This window comes from Phragmites australis, chromosome 6 (genome assembly GCF_958298935.1).
Source record: "Phragmites australis chromosome 6, lpPhrAust1.1, whole genome shotgun sequence".
Taxonomy (NCBI): domain Eukaryota; kingdom Viridiplantae; phylum Streptophyta; class Magnoliopsida; order Poales; family Poaceae; genus Phragmites; species Phragmites australis.
The window spans coordinates 2549993-2562891 of NC_084926.1; the positions used below are offsets into that span (position 1 = coordinate 2549993).

Sequence of the window (12899 nt, forward strand, 5' to 3'; positions counted from 1 at the left end):
AGAGAGCTAGAGAGGTGAGAATGTAATGGTAATACATGCATACCTCAAATCCCAGTGCTTGAAGGGGAGATTTGAGGGAGAATGAGAGAGGGAGAGGAGAGCAACAGCTATGCTCTTGCTGCTCAGTTGGGTGAGTGAGGGAGAGAGTGTAAGGAACCGTCTAGATAGTATTCTAATTAATCACTAAGTCGATAATTTGCATAATCATGACTATAATAATTAACCAGAATACCACGTGTTTTGTGTCCAAGATCGTAACACATACCTCTCCAACATATAGTATCATAACACAGTTTAAGAAAGAGTAAGTAATTAAACTTATATTACAAGTTCTTAAGTATTTACCAAGTTACTACAATTTACAACAAAAGAGAGCTAGAAGGAGATAAAAACATACTCAACTCCTAACCAACGCAGCGGAAGACTAAAGACTATACAACAAAAGAAGGTTGGAGCCATATACCCTTAGACTCTATCACAAATGCACGACCTCTAAGTAGTTGCCTACTTATACCCGCCACCACCCTTGGCGGGCATAAAGTAGCCAAAGACCAACTCCTCTTCGCCAGTAGCACCTAAAATAGCAGCATAAGTACGAATGTACTCACAAGACTTAATCCATAATTGGCACTTATAAATAGTCCGACTCTAAGGATTATGCATTGAAATGTTAGCAAGAATACGTCCACATGGTTAAATAAATTCATATGCGAAAGCAAATTTGACAAAAAAAAGTGTGAGCATCTATACGTGATCAAAGTAACAAACTAGCCCATCAACATCAACTGAGCATAATGAAAAAAGAACTATAGAAATAATATCTGTAAAGCACCATCTTAACCCGTCCACGCACATCATCAATATTCAAGCCCAAATGATAACAATTACAAAGGTGTTTGGCTTGTCTTACCATTAGATCGACATGTGGTAAGTACGGTAAGTGCTAGAGCCAACTGTAATAACGATCGGTGCTTAAGCCACACAAGCGGTCTACGGTGTCCAGTTCCTCTCCCGACCTACCCAGGGGAACTCCACATCCAAAGACATTTGTGGGCTAGGGATAAAGGATCTGGATATCTAAAACACCTCTCTTCTGTGTAAGTGGCCTTATAAGTTACTGACAAAAGAGATGCCTTGGCAAGATCTGCTTCAAAACAAATATATAGAGACAAAAACAATTTCACAAGGTAAAGGAAAACTAGATGACTCGTATTTCTATGCTGGTCTAATGAAAGTGAAAAGTATTCTATTTCGATATGGTACTTTTAACATAAAGGACGACTCTTTTGGATTCTGGGAGGACATCTGGCTAGGCAACCCGTCGATGTGAGTCTGATTTCCTTCATTATATAACATCGTGCAAAATAAAAAAAAAAGTCTCGGTAGCTAAGGCAATATAGTCATTCCCCACAAATATCTCTTTCAAGCGGAACCTGACTGGCTCCAAATTGGTGGCGTGGAATATATTGACGACACGCCTTACCAACAACACTTTGACAGGGGACCGAGATGTGTTTAAATGGAGCTTAAACCAATCTGTAAGATTCACGATTAGTTTCTTGTACAGTGCCTAGTGCAACGAAATGAACCAATCCAGAATAGTCAAATGTGAAAATTAAAAATACCTTTGAAAATTAAGATCTTCCTTTGGTATATGAACAGTGGTGCGTTGTTAACAAATGATAACCTAAGTAAAAAACTAGCATGGTGATCAAAAGTATTGCTTTTGCCACAAACCCAAGATAATTAAGCACTTCTTCTTTGATTGCCGCTTCGCACACTCTACATGGTTAATAGTCCAGGTAGCATCGAATCTTTACCAATCACGAATTGTTCAAAATATGTTTGGGAATTCGCTTCGGGGTCTTAGTAAAATTTTGAAAGGCTACTTACTGGCAGCGATGACCACATTTTGTTAGTCTCTATGTTTATATAGGAATGAAATTGTCTTTAATAAGAGGAACTCTTTTTCTCCTTTACAGGTTATTTTTACTTATACATATTGGCTCCATATGTGGTCTGTACTGTATCAGCATGAGCATCGCGAGATGGTTAATACGGCATGTATCAGAGCGGGAGCCAAAGAGCTCTTTAAATTACTCAATTTTGATGATAGTTTAGACTCCGCGTCTAAACCTAAGTAGAATAACTCCAACTGAGGAGATGTAATTCTATCTTGTTAGACATTTGCTTTGTGTGGACCTTATGTATTGGGTTGATATTTGTTAGAACACGATTGTGTGCATCATATTTATGTAGAAATGAAGTAAATTCTTGTATGATTATATCAGTTTGAGTAATAATGAGAGGTAATAAAGCTCCCTTAAAAAAAAAAAGCCTGCGGTCTCTAGGCTGTCACTGTGTCAAACTCTGTCCATTCAGATATGACCAAGGGGGCAGATCCAACACATGCCTCAGTATTCAATTCAAGGTTTTCTGAATCTGAAGTCATGAGCAGACAAGGGGAAGTGTGGGGCAATCCGTGAGAAAATCTGCAGGACCAGTGCTTCAAATCCCAGTTGTAAATTGTGAGTTACAGCCTACAACCAGAAATCTTGGAGCACATACAGTATTAGTATGTTTTCAACGTATTTAAGCCGACGTGCGTTTAAAACATTGACATCGGGCAAATTAAAAGAGAGTGATCATGAAGATGTATCTTTTTCCAATGTTTTCCTGGAAACTGGCTATGAACTCGAACCTTGCAAAACTTCTGGAACTATTCTGGTTCTGGTATCTAAAACCCTAGCCATGACTGATGTTGAAGGACCTAAAAAATAGGACTGGTGATTCATGAAGTCATGACACGAAATCGGAGTAACCGTGTTGCGGTGGTAAGCAAGCTTCGCCTCCTCTGGAGCTGTCATTTCTACCAGGTTGATATGGAGTATGCATCGCAGCGCCCCTAGCTAGGCAGGCATCATATTATTCTGCAAGCATGAGATGCCCTTGCTTTATCTCTGGCAATGCAACCATGCAAAACATCATCGCAACGATCAAACGAACACAAACAACAACCAAATAATTACCAAATTGCAATCAATCAAATGACCAATAAATTATTTATTCCTGCATAAGCCCTAACTACCCTAGCTGTTGTGTCTCTGAACTCTGAAGAAGAGGCCAAACTGTCACACCTACTGTGATTATCCATCCGTCCATCAGTGATGCGCCACGCGAACCCCTCCTCTCTGTCCCGGGGTGACTTGTCACTTACGCGCACAAACTAATCATGCATCGAGGACGAGCCAGGGGGCTCGGTTGGCTAGCGGCTTTCGGTGTTAGCGCTGCTACCCGAGTTCGATTTTTGGATTGAAGTCGGGTCTCATTGGAGTTTATTCTTATAATTAATTAATTTCATTACAGGTTTCTCAAATGTGTAATGTGGACTTATAATAGGATTATGATATATTTCTCTAGAGACGTTATTGTCTCTGTGTGTAGTCTATAAGTTTAGATGTATATGTAGGATGTGTGAGAAAGACGTTATTGTCTCGGTGTATAGTCTATAAATTTAGATGCATACATAGTGTGTGTGAGAAGGTTAGATATGTGTTTATGTGTATGTTCAGATACTATAAGTTATACCTAAATAAGAGATGAAAAAAAAACAATCATGCATCTCAAGGAAAAAAAAAACCTTCATCAATCCATCCATGAGTTGTTCATGGATCAACAGCGCAACAAAAAAACGGAGAAGAGAACGAAAAGCGAAGGCGAATGGCGGCCCGTATGGATTGTTTATGTGTTTGACTTTGAGTGCAATTTGGTGCTCAAATAATTTAGTGTTGGTACTAGCAGTGGTGGCTAATTGTGCGGTTTGGTGAGCAAGTTGGAGTTTTGATTTCTTAGGCAGGTCCCTGTTGGCTAGGCTAATCAGTGAAGTGATGATCGGACAGGAGAAAAACACGTCTACCCTAAAGTGCTCCATATGAACCATGCTTGTCCTAAATAGCTCAGATGCTGATATATAATATATAGGTGATAAAGATCATAAGCCAAAGTAAGTTTCAAATTGATGTCAATGTGTGACTGCAAGGTCAATACCTTTCTAGCTCAGAGCATGATTGAGGAGAGGTGTAGAGAACTCTGAACAATAATGTAGATCAAAGCAGGTTAGCCCCTATTAAGTTACACTGTAATCTTGGCGGGGCTGCAATTGTATAGTCAAACTGTAATCAGATATAGATATATACTACACAAAAGAAGAGAATACATAACCGGGCAGGTATGAGAAGACCAGGAAAGAAGAATCTCGTAATGTTCTGAAGAAACAGGCACCATACTGCCGAGACATTCATGGAGCAGAGCTACCTAAACATCCTCCTCCATTACGTCTAAAAAACTATAATGACATGCACGCAAATGGAACATCATTTAACTCAAAACAGATTAACATATTTACACATTTCATCGCCTGCAACTGGAAGTACACATTACAACGTCCTGAACTCGTAACGGGACTTGAAAAATGTGAAACTAGGGCAGTGCCAATAAGTATGCGAGTTCAAATTGATTGGCAGGGGAGAATAATTACCCAGACTCAGGATCGTGGTAGTGATTTGATATGTATACAGGAAAAACAGTGTAGAAATTTATTCTTCAACTATGTACAATCTGAACAAGGATATATCTATTCGAGTTCGTTCAATCTCTCCTAGGACACAATTTTTTAGGAAAAAAGGATAACTGTGTCCAGATTTGAACCGTGCCTATTAATGTGCACATCTAACATGTGCACAGCCTGATGAAGCGAGTCAAAACTTATTTACATTACAGTCCAACAGGTCCCATCAAGATGATACACTATATAGCATACTATTTTCAACGTAAGGCAAATGATAGCTGATTACACCAGGATCAGAAGTTCCTGAAAATGGAAATGGAAGCGTCAGTTTTCACTAATCATTTCTATAGTTTATACAAGGAACACAACACAAAAAACAACCGACTCACATTAGGCCTCCTTTGGAACTTCCGCGATGAAAACATCCTTCCGAATAGTAAGTACTTAATAAATTATCATTTGAAGTAGGGTAAACTGGGATGCTGCCAAGGCATTTGTAACATATTTACTCCATATAATCAGGTCTAAACTTTGCCTTCCTTTTGTAATCACTAGTTTGGGTGTGGGAACGTTTACATGACCCTTTTCATGGCTTATGAACATTTACTTCACATTCATTGCAGCAGCCATTTTCCTCAACCTTTGAGATATATCAGTGAAGGATGGCCTGTCAGCTGGATCACTGCCCCAACAACTTTCCATCAACCCTTTCCACTCAGGATCACACCACGAAGGGATCTGAGGACGTAGAGAATCGTTTACAATGCCCCCTAGAAAATGGCAAAAATGGCAGATAATTAAATCACTTCAGTGACATATTAACAACAAACATCGATGATACATTTATGACCACAGATTCATAAGAACATAAATCCCCTCTCTGTAGTAAATCAGTACTGAATATCACATGTAGTCATGTAGGACGAGTGCAGAGCTAATATCTTGTCATTGACTAATTAACTTTCACTATTAACAGGGAGACAAAGTCATGCTATCACAGGTAAATTCAAAAGGAATAACAAGATCCGAAAGTGCACCTACACGGCTACACCTAGATGGCTAGATGGTTATATACTTCATGAATATTGCAGTGCAGTTACCACTTCCAGGTTCAGCACCACAAAGTACAAAATGAGACACCAGACCTACATCTAGCCTTTTATTGAGGTCCACCATTTAATTATTATATGTTCCGCCTTTATTACTTGAATACATCCCGAGACTTACGTCTGACTCATTTTCCATTAGTTCGGCCTAAAGAAGTCTTTCAAAACTGCATCCCAACACAGAATAAATTAAAGGAGGAAGAAATTTCATTGAACAGGTCTGAAGTCCACAGGTTATTCGAACTAATATATGTACCAAAAAGGAAGATCTAAACATGGTGGAACGTGTCGTTAGAAATCAAAGCATAGTATTCTATGTTACTATGGAAAACTTTGGACATTACCGATAATTTCGGCAGCACGCATATCAGAGTATGGCTCTTCCCCAGTAAGCAACTCCCACATGACAATACCAAATGAGTAGACATCAATCTACAAAATACATCAAATTAGTTTTTCAGAACACAAAAAGTGTAGCATTGTTTACAGTTCAAACAAATTATGATTTACAAAAGGTGTTTATAGGACAAAGCATTCTTACCTTCTCTGACACCATATTACTTTTCCCACTCAGAAGCTCTGGTGCCATCCATGGTAAGGTTCCTCTGACACCACCAGATACCAAAGTATGCTGTTTAACCTTTGATAGTCCGAGATCACCAATCTGATCAGAAAGTATTGAGGTGGGGAAAAGTCAGGAGAAGATATCCACCATGGCAACGAAAGTTCCCCATAAGGAAAAAAACAGCAAGAAGGAAAGTTGGGGATCAAACCTTGCAGATTGGTCGCTGAGGATCTCTCATGTTCACCAGTAGATTCTCACACTTAAGGTCAAAATGGACTATATTCTTCCCATGCAAATACTCCATGCCAAATGCAGCATCCATGGCTAATATTACTCTCTTGCGACGATCAATTGTCCTGCACAATTGTTTTATTTTAGAATTTGATACTGGAGATATAAGAAATCAAATTATTCTTTTAATAAACAAGAAATACCTGTCTTTTTTCCTCAAGAACTGTTTGAGAGACCCATTGACCATAAACTCAGTAACGGTTGCTAAGCTTCCATCCGGACCATCACGAACTACACCATAAAATGAAACCACATTTGGATGATGAACTGAGCTCAGGATCAGAGCTTCTTTCCAAAAATCCGCAATCTGCAAAATCAGATAACTCTGAACTAGAATCATTTTGCACAGAATCATAAGATCGAACTTACTTTTTCCTTTGTCCAGGATAGCTCAAAATATTGTTCAGAAAATACTGTGAGGGATTGTGAGGAAGGAATACTGTACAAGGTGACTGCAAACATCCAAAAGTACAGATCCTAAAGTAGAAAAAGTGATAAGGAAACATACCAAACGTTCTCTCTCAGATGGTCTTCCAGCAAAGCAACTAGCTTTTATTCTTTTAATGGCGACATCACATCCCCTCCATTTACCATGATAGACCGCCCCATAAGTACCAGAACCCAGCTCTCTAATTTCCTCCAAATCATCATTTTTTATAGTCTGCATGGTAATACACAGTATAAATGGGACATAAGCTAAATTCTGTAAAATGCAAACAGTACTACATAGGAAGAGATAACTAAAAAGACCTGTAGTCCTTTAGACAAAGCTTCAGCTTCAGCAGTAGTAGACTCAATCTTGGAACTTTTCTGCTGATCACCGCTTCCATGCACATCAGAGTTCTGATTTGCATCAGTATTCTGCAGATCAAAAGAGTTTGAGTGGAGAGTATTAAGTAGTTTAGTAGTTAATATGCTCAACCATGAAGCATTACTTACAGCAGCAGTTGCCTCATACAACTTCTTTCCATTATCGTCATCATCCGGAACAGGTGAAACAACAGCATTAGCATTTGGTTGAGCTGTCCGTGTGTCAGCAGCATCTTCCAGTGCAGCCTTTTTAACAGGGGCAATCAACTCAGAAAGGAAATTCAACCTATCCTCTGAAATATCCCCACATTCCTGTAGTGCTGTAGCCCTAGCTTCATGTTGCTTTGTTCTGCGTTCATGTTCTGTTGGCTTCTCCTGCTTAAGATCAACTTCATGTAGAGCTCCAACATGGTGGGGCAAGGTACTTGGTTCATCCACAGCATGTGAAGGAGTTATTTCATTCACATTTCGAGTAAACTTTTCATCCTCTGGACCTTCAAATTTCTTCATTGTGTTAGTATCCAACCTGGATAATTGATCAGCGAGGGGCAATGCAGAAACAGCCACTTTGCCATCAACAGATGACATCATGGGTTCAGCATATGTTCTTTCAGGATGAACCTCCCTCAATGGACCTCCCGGTTGATGCTGGACTGATTCTGGGGCAACGAGAGGCTGAACATACTGAGCAGTAGTTGGATTAGACCTAGGACCAAGAGCACAAGCATTTTCCATGGCAGCAGGAACATCATGTCCAACAACTCTATATGATATGTTGCCATTGGGAGAAGTCCATGGGCTTGGCATTCGATCATATGCAGGTAGACCTGGTATCCTCGGGCTTACATCATCAGTATTTCTGACAAAGTTGGTGTTAATGCCCCCATTTGGTATTGGCAGGTGTGGTGAGTCATATGGTGAGCCAGTGTGAACAGGGCTGTTTGCTCTCCTCCTCAGAGATTGAAGTGGTGGCAAATTCTGCTGCATTTGGTAAAAGGAATCCGCACCATACGTTGAAGAATGCTTGTAATGCTGACCGGTGGATTCTTCAAACCCTGATGGCTGCACATATGGGCCACCACCAACTTGTTGGTTGTGATATGTATCATTTATAAGCTCACTACTGCCATGAAAATAGTGGGGACTTCCATGGCTAGAGCGACCAAGAGATGCTGAATGCATTTCGTACACATTGTTTGGTGCAAACGCAGAATTTACAGAATTGCTATCAACGATGTATGGCTCAATCACTCTACCATTGCCAGGAAGATGCAGCCTTGGATCCTCATATCGCTGATGACTTTGGCTGGTATGAGCATGCCAAGCTCTATCATGAGAATGTGATTCATTATAAAACATGGGAGGGTGAACACCATTTTGCTCTTTGACATAAACACCATTTTCCAGTCTAACATCTTGAACTTTCACATAATGCTCACCAGGGTGGCAGCAATCTGGACAAGAATTAGCAGGGTGACCAGGATACTCATTAGTCATGCTTGATTGGTCGAAATGTTGTTGGACTGGCCGAATCCAACGAGGATCCATATAGCGAGGATCAGTCACTGAACTCTGACCCCTCTGGAACAGTGAACGATCACATACATTGTTTCCATCCAAGAAATTGTTAGAACGGCTCAGATTACCTGGAAACCCTGCATTTTGCTGAATTACAGCACCAGGTGGAAGCCAAACTAAATTATCCATATGCAGTGGCGAATGAGTCTCATAATGCCGGTATTTTGGTGACTGCCTTACAAAGTCATCAGGAATCCTCTCATCAAAATCCTCCGCTCCGACTTGAAACCTTGCAGAAGATGGTGAAATGGGAAAATCTCTAGGATCATGCACTCCATACTGACCAGGTGAGACATAAGCAGGGCTCCAAGGAGAATCCATCTCTCCATACCTCTGACTATGTGATGGACGAGGAACATTCAAATGCCTCAAGCCAGCAATATCAGGAATTCCTGACTCATTGCCGCTGATGCCAAAAAGCTGTTCCACTGATACAGGAGAGGAAGGTGACCTAACGTCACCAAGGCTATTGAGCGCATCTACATACCTTCTCTCTGTTTCCTGCTCGTCCACATTGTAATGCACAGCCGCTGATGCAGCATCATCATCCAAGTGCTGCGAAAATAAGAAGATCCTAAGTCGAGTGAATGCCTCACCTGTAGCAATGACCTTGTCATACTCCTCCATCATGTTCACGACATCATCATCGTTCACAACTGAGACCAGCGCATCTAGATCCTCATCAGGTTGCTGATATTTGATGATATCAGCTTCCTTGTAGAGCTCTCTCATCCGCGCTGCTAGATCAGCATACGATATATCACGTGGCAACATGACGATCCTAGTCTCACCACCGACATAGCGGAGACACCCATCACATGGACGGGGCAGGATACTGCCTCCAAAGCTGCAGAGGAACTTGGCCATGCGTGGTGCCCCCTCAGCCTCAGCGCCGCCTGCAGCAGCAGCTGGGGGCGCCATACTTGCGGAGGTTGTAATCAAGTTGGCGTGATTAGGATCAGCAGTGAAACTAAGTATATCACAGTATCACACGACTCAAGTCCAGCAATTCCTATGCACTGCACCGATCAGCCTCTTCCTGTTGAACAAAAAAAAACGATTATGAATGCATTCAAGAAAGGCGACAAAAAAAAAAGGGTAAATCTTCCATCAGACAGAAAACTGATTTACATAAAATTCCGTCAGAAAATTGCACAATTCCCACAGATTTCGCACGTCCATCCAATAGTATCTTAGGTAATCCTACCACTACGAAACACCCAAGTTTCCAACGTTTTTTTAATAAAAAAAAAAAAAGAACGACCACAGAAGGATTCCAAAAATGCAGAAGTCCTCTGATGTTCAAAAAAAGGAAGGTAGCGCCTTCGATTCACGCAGGGTGAACCCTCACTAATGACCAAATTTCCTAATTCAAATCGAGTAAGAAACAAAGTTGATGCATGCTGAAGTTTTATGAGAAGCACCGGGCTGATGCATGCTGAAATCGACGGCCAAAGGTGTTAGAATGCAAACTCATCAGTATAGCTCCAGCGATTTCCCTTGAGCACCTTGAGCAGAGCAGAAAAACTGCATGCTTCAACAAAGCAAAACGATTCCCCACGAATCTCTCGCCCTCAAAATCTCAACCGCCATCCGTATTAAAAATAACTCCTCCTTTTTTTGCCCCGAAGTAAAGGGAATGATAAGGACGAACAAACACACAAGCAAAATAATTTAAGCAGAAAAAATAATTCAGAGAAACCACGAGAGAGAAAGTGAGGAGCGAGCGGAGAGAGAAAGTCACCTGTCCAGCGATCCGGGGCTACGCAACCGCGAGCAAGCAATCGCGGCCGCCTCGGGGTGCTTCCGGCAGTGCGGGTAGAGAGAGATGGGGGAGAGAGAGAGAGAGAGAGACAGGGAGGGAGGAGTCCAGAAGGATTTGCGGTGGGGAGGCGAGGATTGGGGTGGGCTAGCTGGAGGGGCGATTCGGGGGCGCGCGGATATTCCCCCCACGGGGCTAGGGATCATGTCACGCGGACGCCAAGGCGAGGAAGGCCGCCGCCATTGGGGGCTGAGGCTCGTCGGCGCCGGATGGGTTGGGGCGGGACGGGGCGCGGAGGGAGGCAGGGCCGTGCGCGCGGCTGCGGTGTGCGGCGCCGTACGCGTGCGGCGCGGGTGTGCGGCTCCGGTCCGCGCGCCGGCTCGGGTGGGGTCGAGGGGTGGGAGGCTGGCAGGGAGGGGGCACGCGGCTGCGGGCGGGAGCGGGATGGCCGAGCCGGGCTGTTCTGTTCAGTTGGCTGCACCCGACTCATTTATCTCGCCACTGTCGCTTCCCAACTTGGGTGTTGGGGCTCGTTGCCTGGGCGGCTGGGTACTACAGCACACACGCATGGAACGAGTCACGCACGCCGACGTGCAATTAGGGTGTGTTTGGTTGATTGAACGAAATTTTGTATGGTTGTATCGTATATTTTGGATGAGGGAAGTAAGATGGGGGAGCTGTATTTTAGAAAAGAAGATTGTTTGATTGTTGGATGAGCGAATGCAGGTTAAATTTGAGTTTATATTTGGTAGGCTAAATCTAAGACTGTATGAGGAAGTTTGCTGTCGCTGACGAGTGAGCTCAGCTCTACAGTAGCTGTATCACCGGGCCTGCACAAGAGCTACGACGGTTACCCGTGTAGCTTCCATGCTGCACGAGCGGAGCCAAATGCACCAACGGATGCAAGCGCACGAGACTTATCCTGGCAACCAAACGGTCGTCTCCTGAAGTTTATACGACTGAGTGAATGCAAGCCAAGCGAAACAGTCCAACCAAATACACCTTTAGTGTGCAGTCCATAGCCACAGGGCGTAAGATTTAGGGCACGTTTGGACTATGCCTAGCTTGCCTGGCTAGTCGGTGGCACACCAAATCGTACCTGCAGTTCGCCCAAGTCCGAGCGAGAAAATGAACTATGGGGATTGGGCGAGTTAACATCGGGAACTGGGCGAGCCAACATCAAGGGCTGGACAAGCTAAAACTTGATGTCACTTCGAACAACAAATCAACCGAGCTGAACGAGCCAATTTTTAGAAAGGCAAGCATCGGCTTCCATCTAAACGTGCCATATACCCGTTGTCCGTTGATGAGTAGTCATTGGCTGGCCATTCTTTCGGGTGTGATGGCTTGTCTAATTCTCACGTCCAATCAAAATGTATAAAACTTAAAGAATATCTAAGGAAATATTATAAGTAGTAAAACTGTCTACTTTTCACCTGTTTTTTGTTCACTTTTCTCCAAATACTACTGGTAACAACTAGATGGGCAAACGGATATTGGATATCCTTTTCAACATTCATAATTGGGAAAGTACGCAAGAGAAGTTTGGAGACATATACCACCTAAACTACAGTCCATAAATCACTGCAGCCCGGGCCTCAACAACATCATATGCTCTACATATTCCACACGAAAAATAGGTAAAGGTAAAACCAAATTCTTCCCAATAATGCAAAAGAACAGACAAGCGTCGGTAATATGCCCTAATGAAAGAATTATACCAATGTCTGTCGCTCAAAGTATAGAGTGATAAATGTATGAGAACCAAGCATAGCGTAAAGAATATATATATTCTTCAGGTTTGTTTGGAACAGGCTCACTAGCTAGCGCTCCCACTTCGGTCTGGGTCGAAAAGGGCAAAAGGAATCTATTGTACTTTTGAAAAGAAAATACTGAGATAATGCTCGATCATGAAAAAAACATTATGTCGTACATTCCGTGCCGCCGGAGTATATGTCTTTGAATAAAACTTTGTATGAAATTAACAAGTTGTAGTGGAGCTTGCATGTTTCTGCACGAGTCACTACTCGCTAGTGACATGTTCCTTATCAGGCCGGATAAGATTAGTTGTTTTTCTAACTCGCACTTGCCGGTTTGTTTATCTCGGTTCGTGCATTCTCCATTGTACAATCACAAAATAAGATGTCCAAAAAGATCAGAATGCACTTTCACACGCCTGAAAATATATTTGCACTGTCATTTGTAGATCGTCCTCATTAA

General features: G+C 42.3%; 1 protein-coding gene across 1 annotated transcript; it reads right to left on the reverse strand.

Annotated features, from left to right (window-relative positions):
- Positions 1 to 4552: 4552 nt before the first annotated feature.
- On the reverse strand, positions 4553 to 11113 carry LOC133921058 (serine/threonine-protein kinase CLA4-like). Its single transcript, XM_062365772.1, has 10 exons — positions 10662 to 11113; positions 7469 to 9956; positions 7280 to 7390; positions 7038 to 7190; positions 6673 to 6836; positions 6447 to 6594; positions 6215 to 6337; positions 6018 to 6105; positions 4957 to 5337; positions 4553 to 4870 (listed from the first exon to the last, which is right to left on the reverse strand). The coding sequence occupies exons 2-9, from the start codon at positions 9836 to 9838 to the stop codon at positions 5171 to 5173; spliced, it is 3324 nt and encodes a 1107-aa protein (XP_062221756.1). The 5' UTR covers positions 9839 to 9956; positions 10662 to 11113; the 3' UTR covers positions 4553 to 4870; positions 4957 to 5170.
- Positions 11114 to 12899: the final 1786 nt, after the last annotated feature.

What these genes read in the sequence shown, in the direction of transcription:
- LOC133921058 (XM_062365772.1), bottom strand. Translation starts at nt 9,838, where the DNA reads ATGGCGCCCCCAGCTGCTGCTGCAGGCGGCGCTGAGGCTGAGGGGGCA. An exon ending in CTTTGTCTAAAGGACTACAG is followed by an intron (nt 7,191 to 7,279) that starts GTCTTTTTAGTT and finishes ATTACCATGCAG; the next exon opens with ACTATAAAAAATGATGATTT. An exon ending in GTAATATGGTGTCAGAGAAG is followed by an intron (nt 6,106 to 6,214) that starts GTAAGAATGCTT and finishes TGTATTTTGTAG; the next exon opens with ATTGATGTCTACTCATTTGG.